This window comes from Pelobates fuscus, chromosome 13, assembly GCF_036172605.1.
Source record: "Pelobates fuscus isolate aPelFus1 chromosome 13, aPelFus1.pri, whole genome shotgun sequence".
NCBI lineage: Eukaryota > Metazoa > Chordata > Amphibia > Anura > Pelobatidae > Pelobates > Pelobates fuscus.
This window is the reverse complement of record NC_086329.1, coordinates 100,816,741-100,838,137: the sequence shown is the minus strand read 5'-3', so window position 1 is coordinate 100,838,137 and position 21,397 is coordinate 100,816,741. Positions and strand designations below refer to the sequence as shown.

General features: G+C 41.9%; 1 protein-coding gene across 8 annotated transcripts in view; it reads left to right on the top strand.

Moving 5' to 3' along the window:
• MEF2D (myocyte enhancer factor 2D) overlaps positions 1-21,397 on the top strand; it is a 151,766-nt gene that overhangs the window by 115,592 nt on the left and 14,777 nt on the right. For 6 of the 8 annotated variants that reach the window (XM_063439464.1, XM_063439462.1, XM_063439468.1 and 3 more), the window contains 2 exons: positions 5,857-6,060; positions 20,050-20,187. In XM_063439464.1, the coding sequence (XP_063295534.1) occupies positions 5,857-6,060; positions 20,050-20,187 (342 nt within the window). Of the gene's footprint in view, positions 1-5,856; positions 6,061-20,049; positions 20,188-20,341; positions 20,477-21,397 lie in introns of all 8 variants that reach the window. The other 2 variants (XM_063439467.1, XM_063439469.1) reach the window with 1 other exon arrangement.

Below are 21,397 nucleotides of genomic sequence, written 5' to 3'. Positions count from 1 at the left end.
TCTGTGGAATTCAGGGCAAGATGCTGATATGCAGGGGTTACACTAAATCAGGGCACTGTAACATGTAACATGTATATAAACAATAGGAATGGACGCTGATAGCAGGTAGATCCTAACCTGGGGAAATTTAGTTCTATAATCAGATAATGGTACATTCCAGAAGACTGTTCCCAAGAGCTAGCCATTTAGTTATCATGGGAGATCCTCCACAATCATGCGTATAATGTAGAGGGATATTTTGTTTCTTTGTATTAACCGTTTGGTGTCTAGGAGCCGAAAATGCAATCATTTCCTGGGATTCCTTTGGGACTAACTTCTCAAATTCCTTCTTTGGCGCTGGTGGGCCCGACAGTTCCAACGTCCCCAGAGTCCATGATGATGGTGGTTACCGTCCATTTCCAGGGGGCATTCCTGTGGATTGAGAGCAGCACGATAGCGGTTATCTGTGCTGTGATTTGGTGGCAGTGGAGCCGAAGAGGCTGCTGCTTGCACGTTATCTCCTGTCCTGGTGAGGCCCAGCTCAGCCTCCCTGATAGGGTGTATCTGACGAGTGATGGATGCTGATAATGAGTGACATGGGAAAGTGCTACTGCGGTTGGCGAAGGTGTGAAGGAGACTGGATTACTGGGATGAGGGGCCCAATGTGTTTTATAGGGAGACTGGTGGGATTGCTGTGTCTGTGGTCCTTTCCCAAGGCAGAGTTACGAAAGTTTATTTACATTTCACGGAATTCTAGATACAGAGGTTCCATCAACCTCTCGATATTACCAGACCTGAACCTTCACAACCCTGAGCCAGTGTAAAGCACAGCAGCTGGCTGGCTGAGGGTTATGGGAACAGCCTCTGCCTGTTCTCTGTTTATGTACCAAGAACAAGCTGGAAGGGCCCCAATCTCTGGGTATTCATTTTAAATGACTCCGCATTACATGGGAGCACACCTTATTTATTCACAACAAAAACTTTACTTAAAAAGTCTTTTTTGTTACCAATCATTGGCTTTACAACTTTGTTGTGGAAGAAAAACCTCTTCTGTGCTTTTCAGGCTTGTTTTAAAAAACCTTTCACAATTGCCCTGCCCTCCGTCCCCAGATAATCTTTCATTTCATGTGATTGTATGTTTTCCCTCGTGTGAAATTATAATATCTGTTACACAAACATTGCTCTCCTTGGGCCTGGTGGAGGATGCGTTCGTTCTGTACGTGTGCAGTTCCCGTGTTCATTCTGTGTATTTCTTTTTGAATGGGTACATTTTTCTGCTCCCTGTTATATCACGATGACTTGATTTATTTAATGTACATCTAGATGACCTGTCACACTCCTGTCTGGCTGTAAATTAGCTGCTGTTTACAAATGCACCTTGTGATGGAGGTTTCTTATTTAATTATTTTCCTGTATTTTGACATCCGTTTGTGGTAGTGCTTCATTTAAATTTGATGTAGCAGTTTTCTCTCAGATCCAGGTGTGTTATACAGGTCAGGACAGATGTTCTGAATGGTTCAGTGCACACAAATTCGCTGCACAAAGATTGTGTGGTTCTCACTGTGTTACAGGAAAACGTGGGGGACACGGACTAAACAGGCAGTTGTGCTAGGATGGCAATTAAGTTATGTCGGCCAAAATAACAGAATTGGAAAAATCTCCAAATATGAGATTATTAGAACTGCTACGTGATTGTAAAATACTCAGGATACGGCTTTGTGTTCTGGAGAGCCCATATCTTAAATGTCTTTCTAGTGCTTACACGTGAATGAATTCCTGCACAGCATCATGGGTGTTGTAGTTCTGCTGCAGCCTGTGGTTTGGGCGATACCTCTTGGCCTCCCCAGGTTTGCTGTTAGGAGCAGTATGCTGGACGATCTACCTGTATTATATCCCTATTGTGAGATGAAGGATGTTAACCCTCTGTCTCCCAGTTTGCGATGGTAACGACTGTTCTCTGTAGCGCCAGTGTGTCCCTTTTGGTTTAAACCCCCTATCGCCTGACACAGTGTAAGATCTGCGCCGTTTGCACAGTAGAGGATAGAAGACAAAGGAGGGTTACCGTGGCAACTGTCACATCGGATAAGTCTCGGGTGAATGATGAATTATAGGCCGTGTTACTCGTGGAAACACATGTGATGCTGGGAGAAAGCTTCGTGTCTGAGCAGTCACAGGGGTAAAATGTGTCAATCCCATAACTTTAACATGCTGACCCCCTTATATATGAAGGAGAATGAGGGGAATGTACTTATAGGGAAAGCCATTTATATCCTAAAATAAAACCACAGATAAATCAGTAACCCTTTACATTCTGCTCTGGAATATTCAGAACACAACGTTCTAAATGTGCTGCAAAGCTTTCACAACCTCAACTGTGGCTGGGCTAGTCCAAAACACTGCTAGGCAAAATAAAGTCACAGGGTGTGCAGTATTAGAGCAGGGTACCCCCGCCTCTGACAAAGATGTGTAGGAGTGGCTAGATTTAGCATTCTCTCTTTTTGTTTGACGCTTGAAAACCCCAAAAGATACCACCTGGATTTATACACTAAAGCAGAAATTGTAGAGAATTGTTAAAGGAAATGTGAAATTCTGGGATAAAATGGGGGACAACGACGACTGATTGCCACGTGTATTTTCTCAATACGACCTGTCCTCCATAGTACATGATACACTGCTCTGATCAGAAACACCATGTGCAGTCTATGAACACGAAGTGCTTTGGATTGCATACTGTTTCTATCTGGACTTTGTGAATCAGCCGGTCTCCTCCTCTACCTGTATGGCTAATGCTCACCCCGTGTGCTGTAAAACAAGTATTTTAAGATGGCACGCTTGGCTTTGTGGAAGTAAATAATAGAGGCTTTCTGTAGTTTGTCTGTGCCAATGGTGGCGAACAAAATAGGTTCACAACCTGCAAACTAAATGTAGATCCAATGGAAGAGATACGCGTGCTAGATTGCATTTTGCGCTCTGTGCCCTCTCCAACTAGCTCTTAGTATTTCAAGTTGTGCTTTGTAGCTCATGGGGGAAGGTGATAAAGTGTGCTGTGCTGTCACAGGAAGTGGAGAGTGTGCAATGGAATATTGCTTCCCCATGACTGATGATAATAGCACATGATGGAGCCTTGAGAGACCACAGCTGAGCTAAACATCTGTCACTTAAAGGGGAGGTGAAGACATTTGTAATCACTGGCAGCAAAGTGAGGATATTATTTTAATACTGGTCCCTATTTATTGTTTTAACAAGAAACAAATATTCCAATTCAGTATTTAGAACAGTTTTTATTGATATATGTAACAATTTACAACTTCTCACTACACCTAACAAAGTATCGTTCTGCTTTCCGGGTACTATTTTTATCTCCCATGAGTTGACTGTTAAAAGTTTAGAAGGGACCATCACTAGGCCTTGATGTTTATCAACAAGCATTTTGGCACATAAATATGAAATACAAAAATGTCAATATTTTACCACTTAAGTTATCGTATGTCATGCTTTGTAAATGTTGGTTTTATGGGATCACTCCATTAAAAAGTAAATGTTGTTAAACAACCGCTGTTAATTTCAAACAAATCATAGCAAACAACATCGTGAATGTGGTTGTGTATACAAAACCAATGATCTCGATGGATGCGATAGTATCCTTTAATCATTGTCCCGGTGAGAACAGTTGTACAGAGTGAGTAGGACAATAAAGTCCCTTTAATGATGACCTCTGTACAGCGTAAATAACAATAATCATAATACGTGATTTATAGAAGTATAGGGAGGGGAGACATTTCCATTGGACAGTCTGCTTTCAGTTGGGTCTTCATACTGGGAGTACCAGAGGTAGGTCCAGCGTATTGTGAGACCGTTTCTGCTAACTGCTGGTATAACTGGACCTGCAGATTGCCTGCCACACATCATACCCTGTTCCTTCTACGTCAGCTATTCCAACTCCTGTAAATATGAAAAATACTTTTTTTCATCTTCAATTAGTTAAATTTTACACCAGATAGTAACTAATATTTCAGACCCACTTGCCTTGTAGGAGAGCGGCTTTGTAAAAATCACACCGCTATAAGCACCTGACCATCAGACAGCTAGACATCTCATATCACAACTTGGAGTGAGCTTCATCTCCTCCTTTGGAACTGCAGAGCCAAACACTGCTCATGTGCACAGCCTGTAAACCATACGCCATGCTGTGCATAAAGTGTTGGCGTTCCCAGTACGGCTGTTGTCAGTTTATTGAGTAGTCCCACTCATACTTTACCCCAGAAACCCATGCTTGACAGGGGTTTTTGGGATATGATCAGTTCCACTAGAGCAGAATGTGAGGATATAAATTGGAGAGTCCTTCTGGTGAGACAGACGAATGCCTGCAGATGTAGTCAATCTCTCTAAAATTTTCATCTTACGGGAGATTTTGGCGTCCTTTTACATGGTTTTTGTTTTTTTCTGTATTATTGGTTTAAGATATGGCATGTCATTTTCTATTTAAGTAGTGATAATAACACTGTTTGGGCCCCACCTATTCACGGTTTTAGGAGACAATGAATTGGATGGGTAGCTACACCTGAAATTAACTATTGTCTCCCTCAAGTGAGCCGACCGCTTCTGGGCAATGATGGAGATGGTGAGATCTGTTCTTACCTTTCACACACTGTATAGCAGGGATAGATCATTACATCCTAGCAGTGTCAGGTTGGTCCTATAAAGCCATTGGTTTAGGTAGGGGATGTCTGTGTGTTTTACTCTGTCAGAATACTTTGCTTGTTCCAACTACAATAGAGCATATATTGAAGTTGATTGAGTTTACGGTCTTGGGGAAAAATTACTAGATAATATAAATAGGTTCTGACTTTTCCCCACATACTTTTAATATAAAATATTTTGTATCTAGAAATAAATCAGAATTTTGTGCAAATATATTCATTAATTGATGCATTTCTATAAAATATAGTGATGTAAATGCGGTGTGAACGAATGATCGCAGGTTCGACAAACTGTGACTGAGACAGATGAGCGATTTCTGGCTAATGAAGCGATTAGAATATAGTCTGGGGATTCACTAAACGGTGCTCTCTCAGAGTGCATTCTCCTCCTACGTCTTGCTGCTTGCTAGTCCATTTACCATAACTTGCTGTTTAGCCCTCTCCCTATCCCGCTTGAAATTCTGTTGAAGGTTTGAAAAGGTCTGAAATACAACTTGGATCACTCCTAGCCATCATAGCGTTGCCAAAAGGAAGCAGTCTTCTTTTTCAAAGCTACATACTGGATTTTTATGCCATTATTCACCACACTGTTGGTTTGCACACTGTGGAATTTAGTCTGAACTACCTAAGTTAAATAGAAACCTCCAACGTTACAGATTTGAAGATTTTTAATGACACAGCCCTAATTGGCCCAGATTTTGTTATTGCCAAGGTGTAAATTGTAGAGAATTCACAGGGAATTAAACATTCTAGGCCATGATTGTCAAATTGGAAACATTCTCAGAGTCAGTGATTTTCCAGTTCAGCTCTGTTATAATTTCCAACAACTGACACCTTAGTGAATAGCCCTGTTTAATCTAAGTCACTGATTGGTGAATACGTCCCCCCCCCTCCTCTGGAGGAAGGAAAAATCCATTCTCTCAATTGTTCATCAGACTGTCACAGTCACGGTTATCTTGCAGAGCCCACATGTATTCCAGCAAGCAGGGTTCTGAGATAAGGCCGTCCTTCTGCCACTTAACCAGAGACATGGTGCAGACAGGATTCTGGGAGTTTTGCATAGTGACCATGGCTGCCATTACAATTTAAATGTAAAGACTAGAGAGCGTGGATATGTACTCAATAGCTAGATTGAAACCCACCTCCTTTATTAAATATTGTCTAATCTTCATTTCAGGTCACGTTCACAAAGCGTAAGTTCGGCTTGATGAAGAAGGCTTACGAGCTAAGCGTCCTGTGCGACTGTGAAATCGCCCTTATCATCTTCAACCACTCGAACAAGTTGTTTCAGTATGCCAGCACAGACATGGACAAGGTGCTGCTGAAATACACAGAGTATAACGAGCCCCATGAAAGTAGGACAAACGCAGACATTATAGAGGTGAGCGCTTCCGACTACATCCAAACTGTGCTCCACATGTCTCCATAGCATGGAACTACCTTGAAGCAGGGTTGGTAAAATAGAAGGATTGAATAACCTAAAACCCAGGACAGTTGCGTAGCTTCCGTTACACGTTAGAGAAGCCGTTGACCTATTTGAAGCTAGACTCTGGGAAAGATTGGCCAATTTTCGCACTAATTTTCTTTCTTTCAGATTGTTTACACCGTGATGTCCCACAGTCTCTGCTAGGAAGCTGTACTACATGTCTATATCATCCATTCATGCCTTTTGCCTCTTGTATGACTGATGTATGACAGACAGAATGCTGACATTTGGACTTCAGTTCCCATGGTCCTTTAAAGGCCGTTAGCTACCAAGGATAATGGGAATTGCAGTTCTTTGTTATTAGGAAGCCCTTATCACTGAGATGGCTGTGTATGAATCGGTGCAGTTCCTATCCTTCGTTTAATGGTCTTATTTGACAAATGGTTAAAGGGAATGACCGTAGTAGGAGATGAAGGATCTATAACCTCCTTCACGTGTGTCAGAATACCTCGCCAGCATTGTGACCGCTAAAGGGTTAATCATAGAAACATAGAATGTGACGGCAGATAAGAACCATTCGGCCCATCTAGTCTGCCCATCATTGCCAGAGCAAGTGCCTCTTGCGGGTGTATGGCTCCCAACGGCCTTTGGCCTCAGGTGTCATCTTCCCGTGACGTGACAGTGACACCTGTCTGAGGAGTGAAAAAGTAAATGCTAACCCACGGTAAGGTGACACTAGCTGGCAGAGCGAGAATTGCCAGGGCCAGGCCAATAGGGTAATTAGCTCCGATAGAGCCCATTATGTTTGTGTAATCAGTGCAGCATTTAGATAGACAAGACATGGCCTACTAAGGCTGTTATTCTAAGGATAAGGGTGCTGAGTGCCTTTCCAGACCTGTCTTTTTATCAGGCAGATAACACATAGATTAGGCCTTCTTGCTTGGATAAGGCTCTCCAGGGAAGGTTTTGTATGAATTCTCGCCTTTTAAAGAAAACAGGCAGGTTGGAGAGGAGATCTCTGATAGGACAGACCTTTAGGGCACATTGAGTAATGTCTGCAATGCAAGGGGGTCCCTACCCACAACCCTGCAAATCCGTCTAGTGATGAATTAATCCCTTCATAAGTCGGCATGTGAAAGACATGCGCACAATTTGTATTGCGCTGCTATCTGTGCCCTGTATCTGACCTTAATAACTTTCCTTTCCCAGGATCCTCAGGTGTAATTAAACGTAATCAGTATGCTTGTTTTGACAAATTTCATGAGTTTGTTAGTGTTGATACCCAGATCATCAGGCGATGGTTCACAGGAGAAATTCCTGTTAAAGGGGACCTGGGGACGGCAGTAGAGAATCCTGGGAAAAACGAGTTAATTTGCATGGAATACTGAAATGAGCTCTAACACAACAGTGATCAGAATATATATATATAAATAATCTTCTGTAAATACTATTAATGTGCAATTAGATTGTAAGCTTGCCTGAGCAGGGTCTAGTGTTCCTATAGCATTTTGCAATTTTCTCCTTTATAATATTGTGAAGAACTGCAGAATAAGTTAGCGCTATATGAATGCCAATAGTAATAACTTTTTATATTCTAGATTAAAAAAATATTTTCTCTTTTTTTCACTATTAGGTGACAGATTCCCTAGAGAAAGTGACAGGATAATATATTGATGATGTTGTGGTTGCCAGTTAAACTGATCAGTGCCCTTAAAGGGACACTATAGGCACAAAACCAACTTTAGATTAATGTAGCAGTTTTGGTGTATATAACATGCCCCTGCAGTCTCCCTGCCCAATTCTCTGCCATTTAGGAGTTAAATCACTTTGTTTATGTAGCCCTAGTCACACCTCCCCACATGTGACTTACACAGCTTTCTAAACACTTCCTGTAAAGAGTCATCTAATGTTTATATTTCCTTTATTGCACATTCTGTTAAATTTAGAATTTCATATCTCCTGCTCGGTTAATAACTTTACAGGAGTCTCCTGTGTATAATTAAAGTTCAATATACAGAGCAGGGGATTAAAACATCTAAAGCAAGTTAACATCTGATTGAAAATGAAACCATTGTGTTTTCATGCAGGGGAGGTGTGGCTATTGCTGCATGGACAGAAACAAGAGTGATTTTTAACTTTTTTAATAGAGTTGCATTGAGTCATTGCATAGAAACCTAGAAACATAGAATGTGACGGCAGATAAGAACCATTCGGCCCATCTAGTCTGTCCAATTTTCTAAATGCATCTCCATGGGGAGATTACAGCATCTCCATGCAGAATGTGGGTCCTGCCCTCTTTGCACTGCGTTGTCCAGGAAGACCCTCTAATGCAAGTATTTCCAAACCAGTCCTCATGCCCCTACCAGTCCAGGATTTAGGGATCACCCAGTTGTGACTAAGGTTTTTTTTTTTTTTTTTTTTTTTTTTTAACCAAAAACAAACAAAAAATCTCTCTAAATCCTGGCCTGATTGGGGGCACGAGGAACTGGTTTGGGAATCACAGCTCTAGTAGTTGTCAGAATGAATGCCACAAGAGGTGGAGTTGGATGTAAACATTGTTTTCTGAGAAAAGGCAGCGTTTATACTGCTCAGCCTGCAGGGACTGGCCATTTGCCCCCCAAAAACACTACATTCAGTGGTTTTGGTGCATATAGTGTCCCTTTAACATGGCATTTTATAATGGCTGAGAAAACTAACTGATCCTTAAATGAAATAGACTTGCTTGCCTTCCGCTCCGTGCCACCGGTGGTATCAGGTCACAAGAACCTCAGCTGTTTCTCATAACATCTTAACATTGAGGGTAGGACCGTGACAGAGACGTGCCACATGATCTGACATGCGGTCATAAACTATGTTCCTCCCATCCCCCTCTATAGTTATGGAACATACATGCAGAATCCTGTTTGTGATCTGTAAACAGAGTCTGGGCCTCACAGTCCATTGGAGGCATATGGCATACACTTGAACAAGAAGAAATCAGGATGCCAAGAGCTTATGTTTTAAAGGGACATTCCAAGAACCAGAATAATTTCATCCCAATGATGCAGTCCCTGCAGTGAAAACAGCAGTTTTTGACATTTGCAATCCCCACGCCCCTAGTGGCTGTCACACAGACACCTGTTAGGGCCTTCAATAACTCAATGTTGGTGATGTCTGGGGCCAGCATGGTACGCTCAATGCTCGTCATAGAAAAGCACAGGATTAATGGATCGCATGGCCACAGTGCATTTGTAATGAATCTAACTGGAAATAAATATTTTAATTAGAGTGTCCTTTTAATGCATTGCTGGTGCAGAGTATGTTTATTTTTTTCCTGCGTAGGCCAACAGACAGGTTATATTAACCTTAACACTTTCCCATTGTTTGTTTTAAGGATTGGTGGATTTTGACCACGTGGGGGGTGAATAATGTCAAACTCCAGTTAAGTCTACATTGTCCTGCACACAAAAAAAATTAAAAGTGCCGTAAAACATGGCTGCCTTGCACATTCCTCAGACACCCTTCATTGTTAATAAAGAGAAGGATAGCTTGTAGCAGTTGTTGGGCAATGCCGCACAGTTTCAGAAGAGTTGCTCAGACGATCCAGATTTTACCCCTGTCCCAGTGTGGCTAGTTTCCACATCCTATCATAGCAGCAGTCCCACCAGCTGTGTTTGAGTAGAGGTGGAATTGGTTTGAGCTCTATAACCGTTTATCCATAACGCAGTGAGTTGGGGTGAGCTGGCTGGCCGCTTTGAGGGAACAGAATGAAATCTCTAATTTAAACATTTCTTAACTTTGTTACGTTGGCCTAAAGTATAGATTTGCGTCTGCCAGCTAACTGCTTATTGCAAACGCCCCGATGTTTCACTATAGGGCTCCTCGCCATACTGTGCATCCGTCATTGGGGCCAATATGTCAGTCTGCACCCACTGTGCCATGTAAAACCCCTGAGAAGGCACAGTGGTGGAAGGGTTCTGGTTTTTAACAAGGCTGTTGTGGGAGGTCCTGGATTAACCCTCCACCCCCAGTATCAGGCAGTGAATTAACGGGGATGGGTAGTCAGTCATCACCCCCCTGCCAGCCAGCGCTTTCAGTAACCACGCCAGCCAGTGGAACGGGCCTCATTCAGCTTCCCTGTCTAGTAATTGCCTCCCACAACGGTTACTTATGTATATAATGAGGGATTGACAATGCCAAGTGAGTGGCGGCCTCCCCGCTGCAGGATTAACAGGAGCAGGCACTTATTATTGGCACTGGGGAGGGAGCGCACTCGCCTCTAAATAATGAGCACCGGAGACAGGCCCTGAGATTAGCAAACATGGTATTTACTATTAGCAGAATCAGGTTTTGGAAAGTATTCACTGCTAATAGTTAAAGCTCGGTCATGGTACAAAGTATAGGTGCTTTAACTTGATGCTTGTTGTTGTAGCTTTTAACCCTTCCAGCACTGGGAATGCTTACCTTCCACACATACATGTACGTATAATTATTATCCCAACCCCTTGCCCTCTATTGTAAAAGGGTTAACAGGAATGTCCTGGTTTGTCATTAGATCGTGATTCTTCTGTTTGCAAGCGCGGTGAAAGTGTTAATTCCGTGGAGAGAGGAGGGTTTAAGCTGTTTGCAGGATACGGTCACCGCTGTTTAATTAGCACCCCGTTTTTTCCTCGCTCTGTCGAGGTGTTCTTATATGCCGAGCTAAAATGTCAGCTCCTAGACACCCAGGTGTGCAGAGATGTGCGAAACGAAGTGTGAAGGAAAGTTGCGCAGTGGGAAAGGTTTGCAGGGACAGGCAGTAATTAACCCGTGCCTTATATTAACCCGTGCCTTATATTAACCCCTGCGTTATATTAACCCGTGCCTTATATTAACCCGTGCCTTATATTAACCCGTGCCTTATATTAACCCGTGCCTTATATTAACCCGAGCCTAATATTAACCCGTGCGTTATATTAACCCGTGCCTTATATTAACCCCTGCGTTGTCCTTTCAGTGTCAGGTAGGTTAGGTATCTACTTCTCACAATCAAAAGTTAAATGCTTTGAGAGACACACGATTGAAGTTGTCGCCTTCTGTACGTCTCGGCCAGGTTGAGTCCAAATTTCGGTCAGTGGGTTATAATGTTGGTTCTAACTATGTAGTGTTTTCCACTTAACCGCTCGGGGCTAGCTTTTCTCCTGAAGTAGTTGCAGCCATGTGGAACGTGGTCATGTGAAGAGTTAAATAAGAGTGATATGTCGTCACAAGGGGAGAATGTTAAACCCGTGAATAAAGGATCTGACAGTACAGAGGTGTGTAGGAAGAGGCGCACAATCGCAGCTAATGATTTAAGGTGTTTGCTTGTGACAGGCAAAGTAAGATTCCTGCTCTATTGAATTCCTTCACTGCTGCAGCTTCCTGCGCACTCACCACAGTTTGAATGTCATTGTGTGACCTTTTCACGGTGTCACGTTATCTGCCGAGTCTTGGATGTCCCCAGGCTACATCAAGTATGTCACCCAAAGGGAGAGTTGCAAAAGAAGAGTTAATATCGATTTATTTATTAATTGTTTCTTGGTTTCTAACCTCTATACATCTGCAGAAGCAGCATCTACCTGCTGCCGACGACCATGGCAGGTTCCATATTGGAATAAGGAAATATTCTTTAGCCTCCTAAAGCAACACATACACGAAAAAGTATGAATTGTCCAGAATTCCGATTCACATGGTTACAGGACGTCACGTTGCCTTGCTGAGAGCATTCTGTGTGTCTCTGAATAGTATTAGTTCTTGGGTTCCCGATTCCCTTTGTGCCAGACCTGACCTGTTTGTTACCATTTTTCTTCCGAACCCAGACATTGATTTGCCTCTTTGGACAGTTGTTCCATGACTCTAGCCATTCTAATTAATACACCTTGCGGGCCCATGTTTGCTTTCCTACCTTTTCTCGGTGGTGTTTGGCCTCGGGTGACATTGTATCCTGGCACACAGTACAAATGGTTTGGATAGAGATTGCTGAGCAGACTGTAAAATCATCAAAAGACCTTCCAACAGAGAATCTAGTACTAAAAGAAAATGGAAAAATGAGTGAATTCAAGGGACACTAAGCACCATAATCACCATAGCATGCTGCATGTCATTGTACGAAGGTAGCCCTGTGAGTGTCTGAAACTCATTTTGTATGTACTCCGTGCTTGGAGTATTTTGCTTTAGAATGGTTTGACAATTTACCTGTGTGCTCCTCCTGCTGGACTTTTTCAGTGAGCTAAGCAGGTCCGACACAGAACCTCATTCATTGCATGGCCCTCCTTAGCTCAAGAAGCACATATTACACAAAGAGTAAAATAATCTGCAGCTTGTCTTAGCACCATGGACTCAACTCCCAACCAAAAATGGAAAGAATATAGTCAGAAACGGATCCGGATCCTCCTAGAACAAACCTTTCTTACTTACAGGGGGCGTTATAAAGCATACTTTGTCAGATAGGGCTGCATACATTAATAAAAAGTAGAGAAAATGAAAATATGAGGTATAGCCAGGATTGAAACTATACTCCCAATTAGCCATTCAGCAGTTGGTGCAAGAACCCTCCATTAACAATGCTGACTAAATAACAGGACTGCGTCAGTATCTGGCTGTATTGTTACAAGCCTGGTTTGCTGTACGCATGTGATAGGAAACATAGAATGTGACGGCAGATAAGAACCATTCGGCCCATCTAGTCTGCCCAGTTTTCTAAATACTTTCGTTAGTCCCTGGCCTTATCTTATAGTTAGGATAGCCTTATGCCTATCCCACGCATGCTTAAACTCCTTTACTGTGTTAACCTCTACCACTTCAGCTGGAAGGCTATTCCATGCATCCACTACCCTCTCAGTAAAGTAATGCTTCCTGATATTATTTTTAAACCTCTGCCCCTCTAATTTAAGACTATGTCCTAAGCAGAGCTATCTGCCATTAAAGATACTAAATCTTGTACAAAGCAGCATGTATCACGGTTCATTCTGTTTTGTAAGTCCCCGATAACATGTGAGATGCACTGATTCTATGGGAATGAGAGGGTTAATGGGTGGCGGGCTGGTTTGGTGAATTTGCTAGTCTGACATGTAAACATGATCACGCAACACTCCCACCATGTGTTTAGCAATGCTGTCAGTTTGTATGGGAACACTCCCAGCATGCACTGCCAAAAGCATGCTCCAAGCATGGCAACCCGCCACGGGGCTGCGACTACATGTGAGCATGGGAAATCATCCTCTCACAGGGGTTGTGTTATAAGGAATAGATCTGATTCCAAAAGAAGAGATTTACAGGAAATCTGTGTATATATCTATCGACATGCTTCTGTACTCCATGGCTCTCCATTGCCGTTATAGCCTCTTCTCATCTTATTGTCTAGTCTGGCAGTGTCGGGATCCCAGGATGATGGGATTTGGAGTTTGGCAGGTTTCTGTATGTGTTTGAAGCTACACCTGCTGAGAATACTGAGTCACTTGCTCCAGCTACAAGTGACCAGCAGCCGTTTGTCAATGTCCCTGTAGCACATGGTCATGTGATGTCACCTGAGTAACTTCCTTACTGCTAATTTTCTCTCCAGATGGCCCCAGGCCATATGCTGAGGATGTCTTGTGTGTGCTTATGCAGCTGAAATGAGGGAATCTATGCCATTGCAGTCTTTGTTGGATCTCAGCTGCTGCGTCTCATTGTTCAGAGACTATATATAGGATCACAGTGATGGTGGTCTCAGCGCCAAGCTCCGCCTGTAGAGCCTGGGCTAAGGGGCATTTATAGCTTCTCTGATAATCGATTGGTCTGTGCCAAGAGCAAAACAAGGTGAGGAGGACACGTTAACAAGTCCTATTTACTGTTAATTATAATGTTCTATATAAACACAATACATTGTAGCCCTTGCTGGATGTAAATTCAGCAATAAGTCCAGTCTATGGCACAGTGTGTGTGTGTGTGTGTGTGAAATTCCAGCACTCAGACTCACACTGGGGCTTATGTGGACAATTGGAAAGAAATAAAACACTCCAAATTCAGTCAGTGCACCTCATTGCGATCCCCATAACCTGTTGTCAGACACTGTTTCCTTGGGGCTTCCATCAATAGATAATATGACTGGGAGGGGGTATCAGTTCAGATGGTCAGTAGCAACTTTATATCCTATAGCAAGCCAGTGTGTGATGTTACCAGAAAGTTGAGTACTTATCTTTCTTGTCCTATCAAAACAAACACGTTTAATTTAAAGGAACACTATAGTTACCAAAACAGCTTGAGCTTAACGAAGCAGTTTTAGTGTATAGAACATGCCCCTGCAGTCTCACTGCTCAATTCTCTGCCGTTTAACAGTTAAAGGGACACTATAGGCACCAAGGCCACTTTAGCTCATTAAAATGGTCTGGGTGCAGTGTGCCTGTCATGTTTACATTGCAGTACTAACACGGCCACTAGAGGCGTTTCTGGGATTTTACCTGATTTAAGGTCGCCCAATTGACGCTGGATGTCCTTACACTTTGCATTTGAATATCCAGTCTGTTAAATCTCTATGGCTTTCATATGAGGATGGCCAATGCGCAGCCCCCAAATATTTTTTTTTATTTTTATTTTTTTTAAACTCTTTATCTATCATGGGGGCAGAGGGCACTATAGTACCCCTTAAAATCACCTTTGTTTCTGTTTATGCACTAGCTGTATCTCCCCTGGTTGTGACTGAAAATTAAAAAAAAAAATTGTTTAAGCTATGTCAAGCACATGTTAACTTGCTTTAGAAGTTTTTATCTCCTGCTCTTTAAGTTGAACTGTAATCACACACAAGAGGCTCCTGCAAGGTCTAGAAAACTATTAACAGAACAGGAGATACAAAATTCTAAATTAAACAAAATTTGCAATAAAGGAAGTGGAAACATTAGATCTCACTTTCAGGAAGTGTTTAGGAAAGCTGTGTCACATGCAGGGAGATGTAACTAGGGCTGTAGAAACAAATTGATTTAACAAATAAATGGCAGAGAATTGAACAGTGAGAGTGCAGGGGCATGATGTATACACCAAAACTGCTTCATTAAGCTAAAGCTGTTTTGGTGATTATAGTGTCACTTTAACCCCTTACGGACCAAACTTCTGGAATAAAAGGGAATCATGACATGTCACACATGTCATGTGTCCGTAAGGCGTTAAGAATGTCAAAGTAAAGAGGCCTGCGCTCATTGAGCCAATCCCAACTCACAAACCTACAGAGAGAAATAACCTTTCAGACTCCATTTTATTTAATTTAGAATCCATCTCTCGTATTGGCAAAGTTACCAACTCAGCCGCTGGATGGCAACCATCCGACCCCCCTGAATGTGCGTTACTGGATTGTAAGTGCACAAGAGCCGCGCAGGGGCCAGAGCATAAAATCCTAAATGCACTTAATATCCTCCTGCACTTTACGGAGAGTCAAAGTTAAAAACAACAGGAAACAATTAGAAGATTTTAAGAGATTCCGAGACTACCATTTAATACTGGCAGATCAACAGCAACATATAAATCTCCCACTCTCCATTTGCCTCTAATTCCTCTAAAACCCTGGCCTCCCCCAGAGAACAGCAGGGTAGCGATGGAATGAAGGTTAACAGTTTAATTCTTTGTATTGAATTCAATCTTGTATTGCGAGGTCCTGCTCCGTCATATTGGAGTCTCTGGACATAAGACCAATATATGTACCCTCTCTGCCCTCTGCTTCTGGAACACTACCGAGCCATGTCCTGTTTCTGGGAGTGCGGATAAAACCTTGAACATTGTATTCAATTTTCCCTTTAACTTTTAAAGGGGAACCGTCGCACCCTGTGATATTTAATATTTTGTTTACATACCCATTATATTACACAAATATGCATTTCTTAGGCCTGAAAAAAACTTACCTTTTATCTTGAACAGAGCGTCTCTATCTGCAAGACTGAACCGGATTAATTGCAGAATATTTATAGGGACCCTAATGGCACCCAGACCACTTCATCTCAATGACGTGTTTAAATGTCTTTAGCGCTATCCACACTAGCCTTTCAATGCTTTCCTACGAAAAAAAAAAGCATTGGATTGGTTGAGCTCATCGATCTCAACCAAGGAGGCGAGCCAGCCGTGGAGAGAGCAGTGTGGCGTGGGATAAAAGGCAAGTAGGCCTTAACTATTTTAACTCTGGACACCTAAATCGGTGAAAAAGAAACAATAGCGTTGGGAATACACATTTGTATTCCTAACCCCATAGTCTTCCTTTAATATACAAATATAATGAAGCAGCCCATCACACGTTATTGATGATTTCCAATGTTTTATTTGTTATTATAGCTCCATAAGAAACACGTTCCTAATCCGCTTGGAAGACAGGATGTGTGTTCATCCATAGATTTTCTTATAAAATATTCAGTTGGGTTCCAGCAGTAACTGGTCATGCATGGTCTATCGGGCCCGATATAAACACAGCAATAAGTGATGCGGACCATGTGAATATCCCCTTACTGTGTTTTATGATGAGTCGTGTGATATTTCCAATGGGTTTTGGCATTGGGGAAATGGGGGTTTCAACTTGTAGCACAACAAGGCCCACTATGGCACAGTGAGTCAGTGCCAAGATATTCAGTCTGTGACGCCTACACGGCTGTAGTTTATTGAAAAGTAGGGTACTCCAGACTGCTGCACCCGGTACAGTGATTATTTTAGGAAGGTGCTGCTTTAAATTACAAGACTGTGTAAAAATAGCTAGGTTTACAGAATAAAAAGGCTAAACAGCTGCAGAGCAATTCGCCAGATCCTCTAGTCAGCAGAGATGTGTGTTGTATTCATCGCAATTATGTATCTTGTCCCAAAGAAGGCCATTTATTGCTGAAGAAAGCACTGCTGAGGCAGCACGGAGAGTCTGTGGGTATACTTGGCCCAAAGCTGGTGTCAAATGAACTGAGCTCCTAATTCATGTTTATATACAGAGGAGGAACCAGAGCAGAACTGAGCACAGCGTCCTAGCCACAGCCCAAAATAGGACAGTGTGAAGAAGTGAGCATTTGTAAAGACAGCCTAATGCCAAGGCAAATCGGAGCTGCACGAGCCATCTGCTTGTTTTATCTAGAGTGTGTGTATGTGTATGTGTATCTGTTATAGAAATGTATGTGTGATGTTGGGTTTATGTTTGGATAGATGGACCTTCTTCTCTGACCAGAATTAACCACACACAACCGCATCAATCCCCTATTTGTCCCCATTAACTATGTTATAACGTACTCAGTACCTCCTGCAACTCCTCCATCTACTGAATACCTTTACAGCCCCACTCCCTCCGGATTTTCTCCCCTTAACACCCATAGCTTCTGCCCCACCGTTTCCTCCATCTCTTGACTAGTCCGTAGCGCTCTAGCTGTTTGTATCTCCTCACTCCATCGTCCCTGGATCTGCTTGCAAAGTGCTCCATATGTTTATTTAATTGGCTTATTAGTCTGTATATGGGATAATTGATTGAGGTCAGGCAGGAGGTCAACATCTGGGTATGCAAGAAAAATCAAAGAGCCACTTTATCATATTATCATCATTTATATAATTCCAACAAAATCTCATTAGCTCTTGATACACCAGGGGAGATGTATCAAAGTCTCAGAATCTGAAAAGTGGTTCAAAGTTTAAACAATAAAAAAAATAAAATCGCTGGTATTTCTGCTGCTCTATTTTCCTGATGTTGTATGTGTACTAGCAAAACCATTAACGGATTTATATAACCAATCATTGTTAACAGGAGTAGTCCCAGAAGATTGGAAGTTGGCAAATGTTGTGCCCATTCACAAGAAAGATAGTAGGAGGAGTCGGGCAACTATAGGCCAGTAAGCCTTACTTCAGTAGTGGGGAAAGTGATGGAAACCATGTTAAAGGATAGGATTGTTGAACATCTAAAAACACATGGATTTCAAGATCAGAGACAACATGGGGTTACTTCAGGGAGATCATGCCAAACTAATCGTATTGATTTTTTTGATTGGGTAACTAAAATAATAGATCAGGGTGGTGCAGTACCTAGATTTCAGTAAGGCTTTTGACACTGTTGCACATAGAAGGCTTTTAAATAAACTGCAATATTTAAGTTTGGATTCCAATATTGTTGAATGGGTAAGGCAGTGGCTGAGTGACAGGAAACAGAGGGTTGTAGTCAATGGAGTATATTCGAAGCATGGGCTTGTCACCAGTGGGGTACCTCAGGGATCTGTACTTGGACCCATTCTCTTTAATATTTTTATTAGTGATATTGCAGAAGGTCTTGATGGTAAGGCGTGTCTTTTTGCTGATGATACTAAGATATGTAACAGGGTTGATTTTCCAGGAGGGATAAGCCAAATGGCTAATGAGTTAGGTAAACTAGAAACATGGTCAGAGTTGTGGCAGCTCACATTTAATGTGGATAAGTGCAAGATAATGCATCTTGGACGTAAAAACCCAAGGGCAGAGTACAGAATATTTGATAGAGTCCTAACCTCAACATCTGAGGAAAGGGATTTAGGGGTGATTATTTCTGATGACTTAAAGGTAGGTAGACATTGTAACAGAGCAGCAGGAAATGCTAGCAGAATGCTGGGTTGTATAGGGAGAGGTATTAGCAGTAGAAAGAGGAAAGTGCTCATGCCATTGTACAGAACACTGGTGAGACCTCACCAGTATTGTACGCAGTACTGGAGACCGTATCTTCAGAAGGATATTGATACCTTAGAGAGAGTTCAAAGAAGGGCTACTAAACTGGTTCATGGATTGCAGGATAAAACTTACCAGGAAAGGTTAAAGGATCTTAACATGTATAGCTTGGAGGAAAGACGAGACAGGGGGGGATATGATAGAAACATTTAAATACATAAAGGGAATCAACACAGTAAAGGAGGAGACTATATTTAAAAGAAGAAAAACTACCACAACAAGAGGACAGTGTCTTAAATTAGAGGGGCAAAGGTTTAAAAATAATATCAGGAAGTATTACTTTACTGAGAGGGTAGTGGATGCATGGAATAGCCTTCCAGCTGACGTGGTAGAGGTTAACACAGTGAGGGAGTTTAAGCATGTGTGGGATAGGCATAAGGCTGTCCTAACTATAAGATAAGGCCAGGGACTAATGAAGGTATTTAGAAAATTGGGCAGACTAGATGGGCCGAATGGTTCTTATCTGCCGTCACATTCTATGTTTCTGATGACGACACTTCGAATTACCGGATAGAAACTTCATTTGGGAAAATGAAACAAACACTGGCAGTAGTTTTTAGAGGGATCTGGCAAACTAACAATTTGATTGTAACTTCTATTTTAAGTTCCATTTTAATATTAATATATATATATATATATACATTTTTTTTTTTTTTCATGAAAAGTTGCTTTGATTCTCCCTGGCCCTATCAGAGAATGGAGACAAGAAGGTTTCTTGAGATATTCTATATGTATATACAAATTTACCACCTGCCAAAATAAGTAATCATTTATGGTTATTTAAGATAACAGATCCTACCCCAAAGGTAACCTGTAGAACTAAGCCATCCTCTCATGTAAATGAATAATTCCTGCTTCAATTATTTCCCTAATTGTACAGACTACACAAGAAAAATGCCTTCTATTCGACGGTCACCAAAAACATATGGGGTTTATTAAATAAAAAGGCAAATGTAGAGACTTGACAAAAGAAGTGACATTTTTAGCATAGCAGAGTGGGCACAGTATCCAAGGAGGAAAATGTTTGTAAATTTGATATTTTTGCCTAAAACCTGCTATTTTCCACAATGCCCAGTCTATTGAGTAAAAGCTAACGTGTTGTTTCATTCAGCTGTATTGTCATGGTTTGTATTCTGCGTAGAAGGTTGCCTATTACACATCTCCCAGGCACATAGACCTGGCTCCTGCGCACTCCCGCAGGGCTAGGGTCCACCATATCTCCCCACTGCCCTTGTGCATGGAGGAGGCTCAGAGCTGAGATTTTCCTGGTTGTGATTTCAGACGTTAAGAAAGAAAGGTTTTAACGGGTGTGACAGCCCTGAACCGGATGGGGATGACTCCATTGACCAGAGCCCTCTCATGGAAGACAAATACCGCAAAGCCAGCGAGGACCTGGACATTTTATTCAAACGTTACGGTGTAAGTACTCTTTCTCCAGCAACTCCTTCATCTCTCTCTTTTTTTTGTTTTCTTTTGTTTTCTTTCCTACCCTCCTGTCTTCATTCCTTTAAATAATAAAAAAAAAAAAAAAAAATCCCCCTTCCCCCTCCGTCCTGACCTCCAAAAAAAGCAGGCGCTGAACAAGAAGCACAGGGAGTACGAGAGCCCAGACGCAGATGAGGTTTTTGCGCTGACTCCGCAGACCGAGGAGAAGTATAAAAAGATTGACGAGGAGTTTGATAAAATGATGCAGAGTTATAGACTCGCAGTGAGTACTTTGCAGAGTGAGCCAGAGGCCAAAGCAGCACTGCACGTTTTTCACAGACTGTCCTCGAGCTTCGAGGGTTAGGGTCGTAGGGGGAACTCCTCCAGAGCTCGTGATGACACTAGGCACCTCTATATGAAACACTTAGAAAAAAAACATTTTCAAGATTCTGCTTTTGTGGACTACATTTCCCGTGGTAGCTCTCTGTGGATTCTGGGAAACATAGTTCTCAAAAAGGTAGAGAACCATATGATCAAGAGTTCAAGCTATTTATTAGGGCAGGGATATGGACAAACATTGTATATGACAGATTAGCGTGGACCATTGAGATTTTGCACATTTTACGTTCTGAAATCTTGCTTGATCACATTTTGAACTCTGCAAAAAGTGTTGGCTTGCAAAGGCCTGATACCCACTTAAAATCAAAATATTTGTTTTCTTTTCTTTTAGAAAGCTTATTTGGCACAATCTGAGCTCAAAGTTAGATATTCCCACAGAAGGCCAGATGTTTTAAATACGTGTATGCTTATACATATATTTATATATATATATATTTTCTAGTAATAGATTTTAAAATCTGCAGTCTTTATATGGAGAGATTACAATCTGAAATCTTATAACGGTACACTCAAATTATAAACAGTAGATTATTGTCATTCTGTACATTTTCTATGCATTATTCATTTTAGTTACATATTACTTCCATATTATAGAGCATACGGGGCGCTTGAAACCTGCAGTGCTGCTTGATGGAGAATGTGCACTTAACCCCTCCGCTGCTGGACAGGCTGTAACACACACCGCAGGCGGCTACAGTGACAGAGGGGTTAAGGACAATATGGCGTGTGTTCTTGCATGGCTCGGCTTCTTGGCCTTGGGTTTGCTCAATACTCACAGTAGGCATAAATGCAGTGAGGCTTTCAG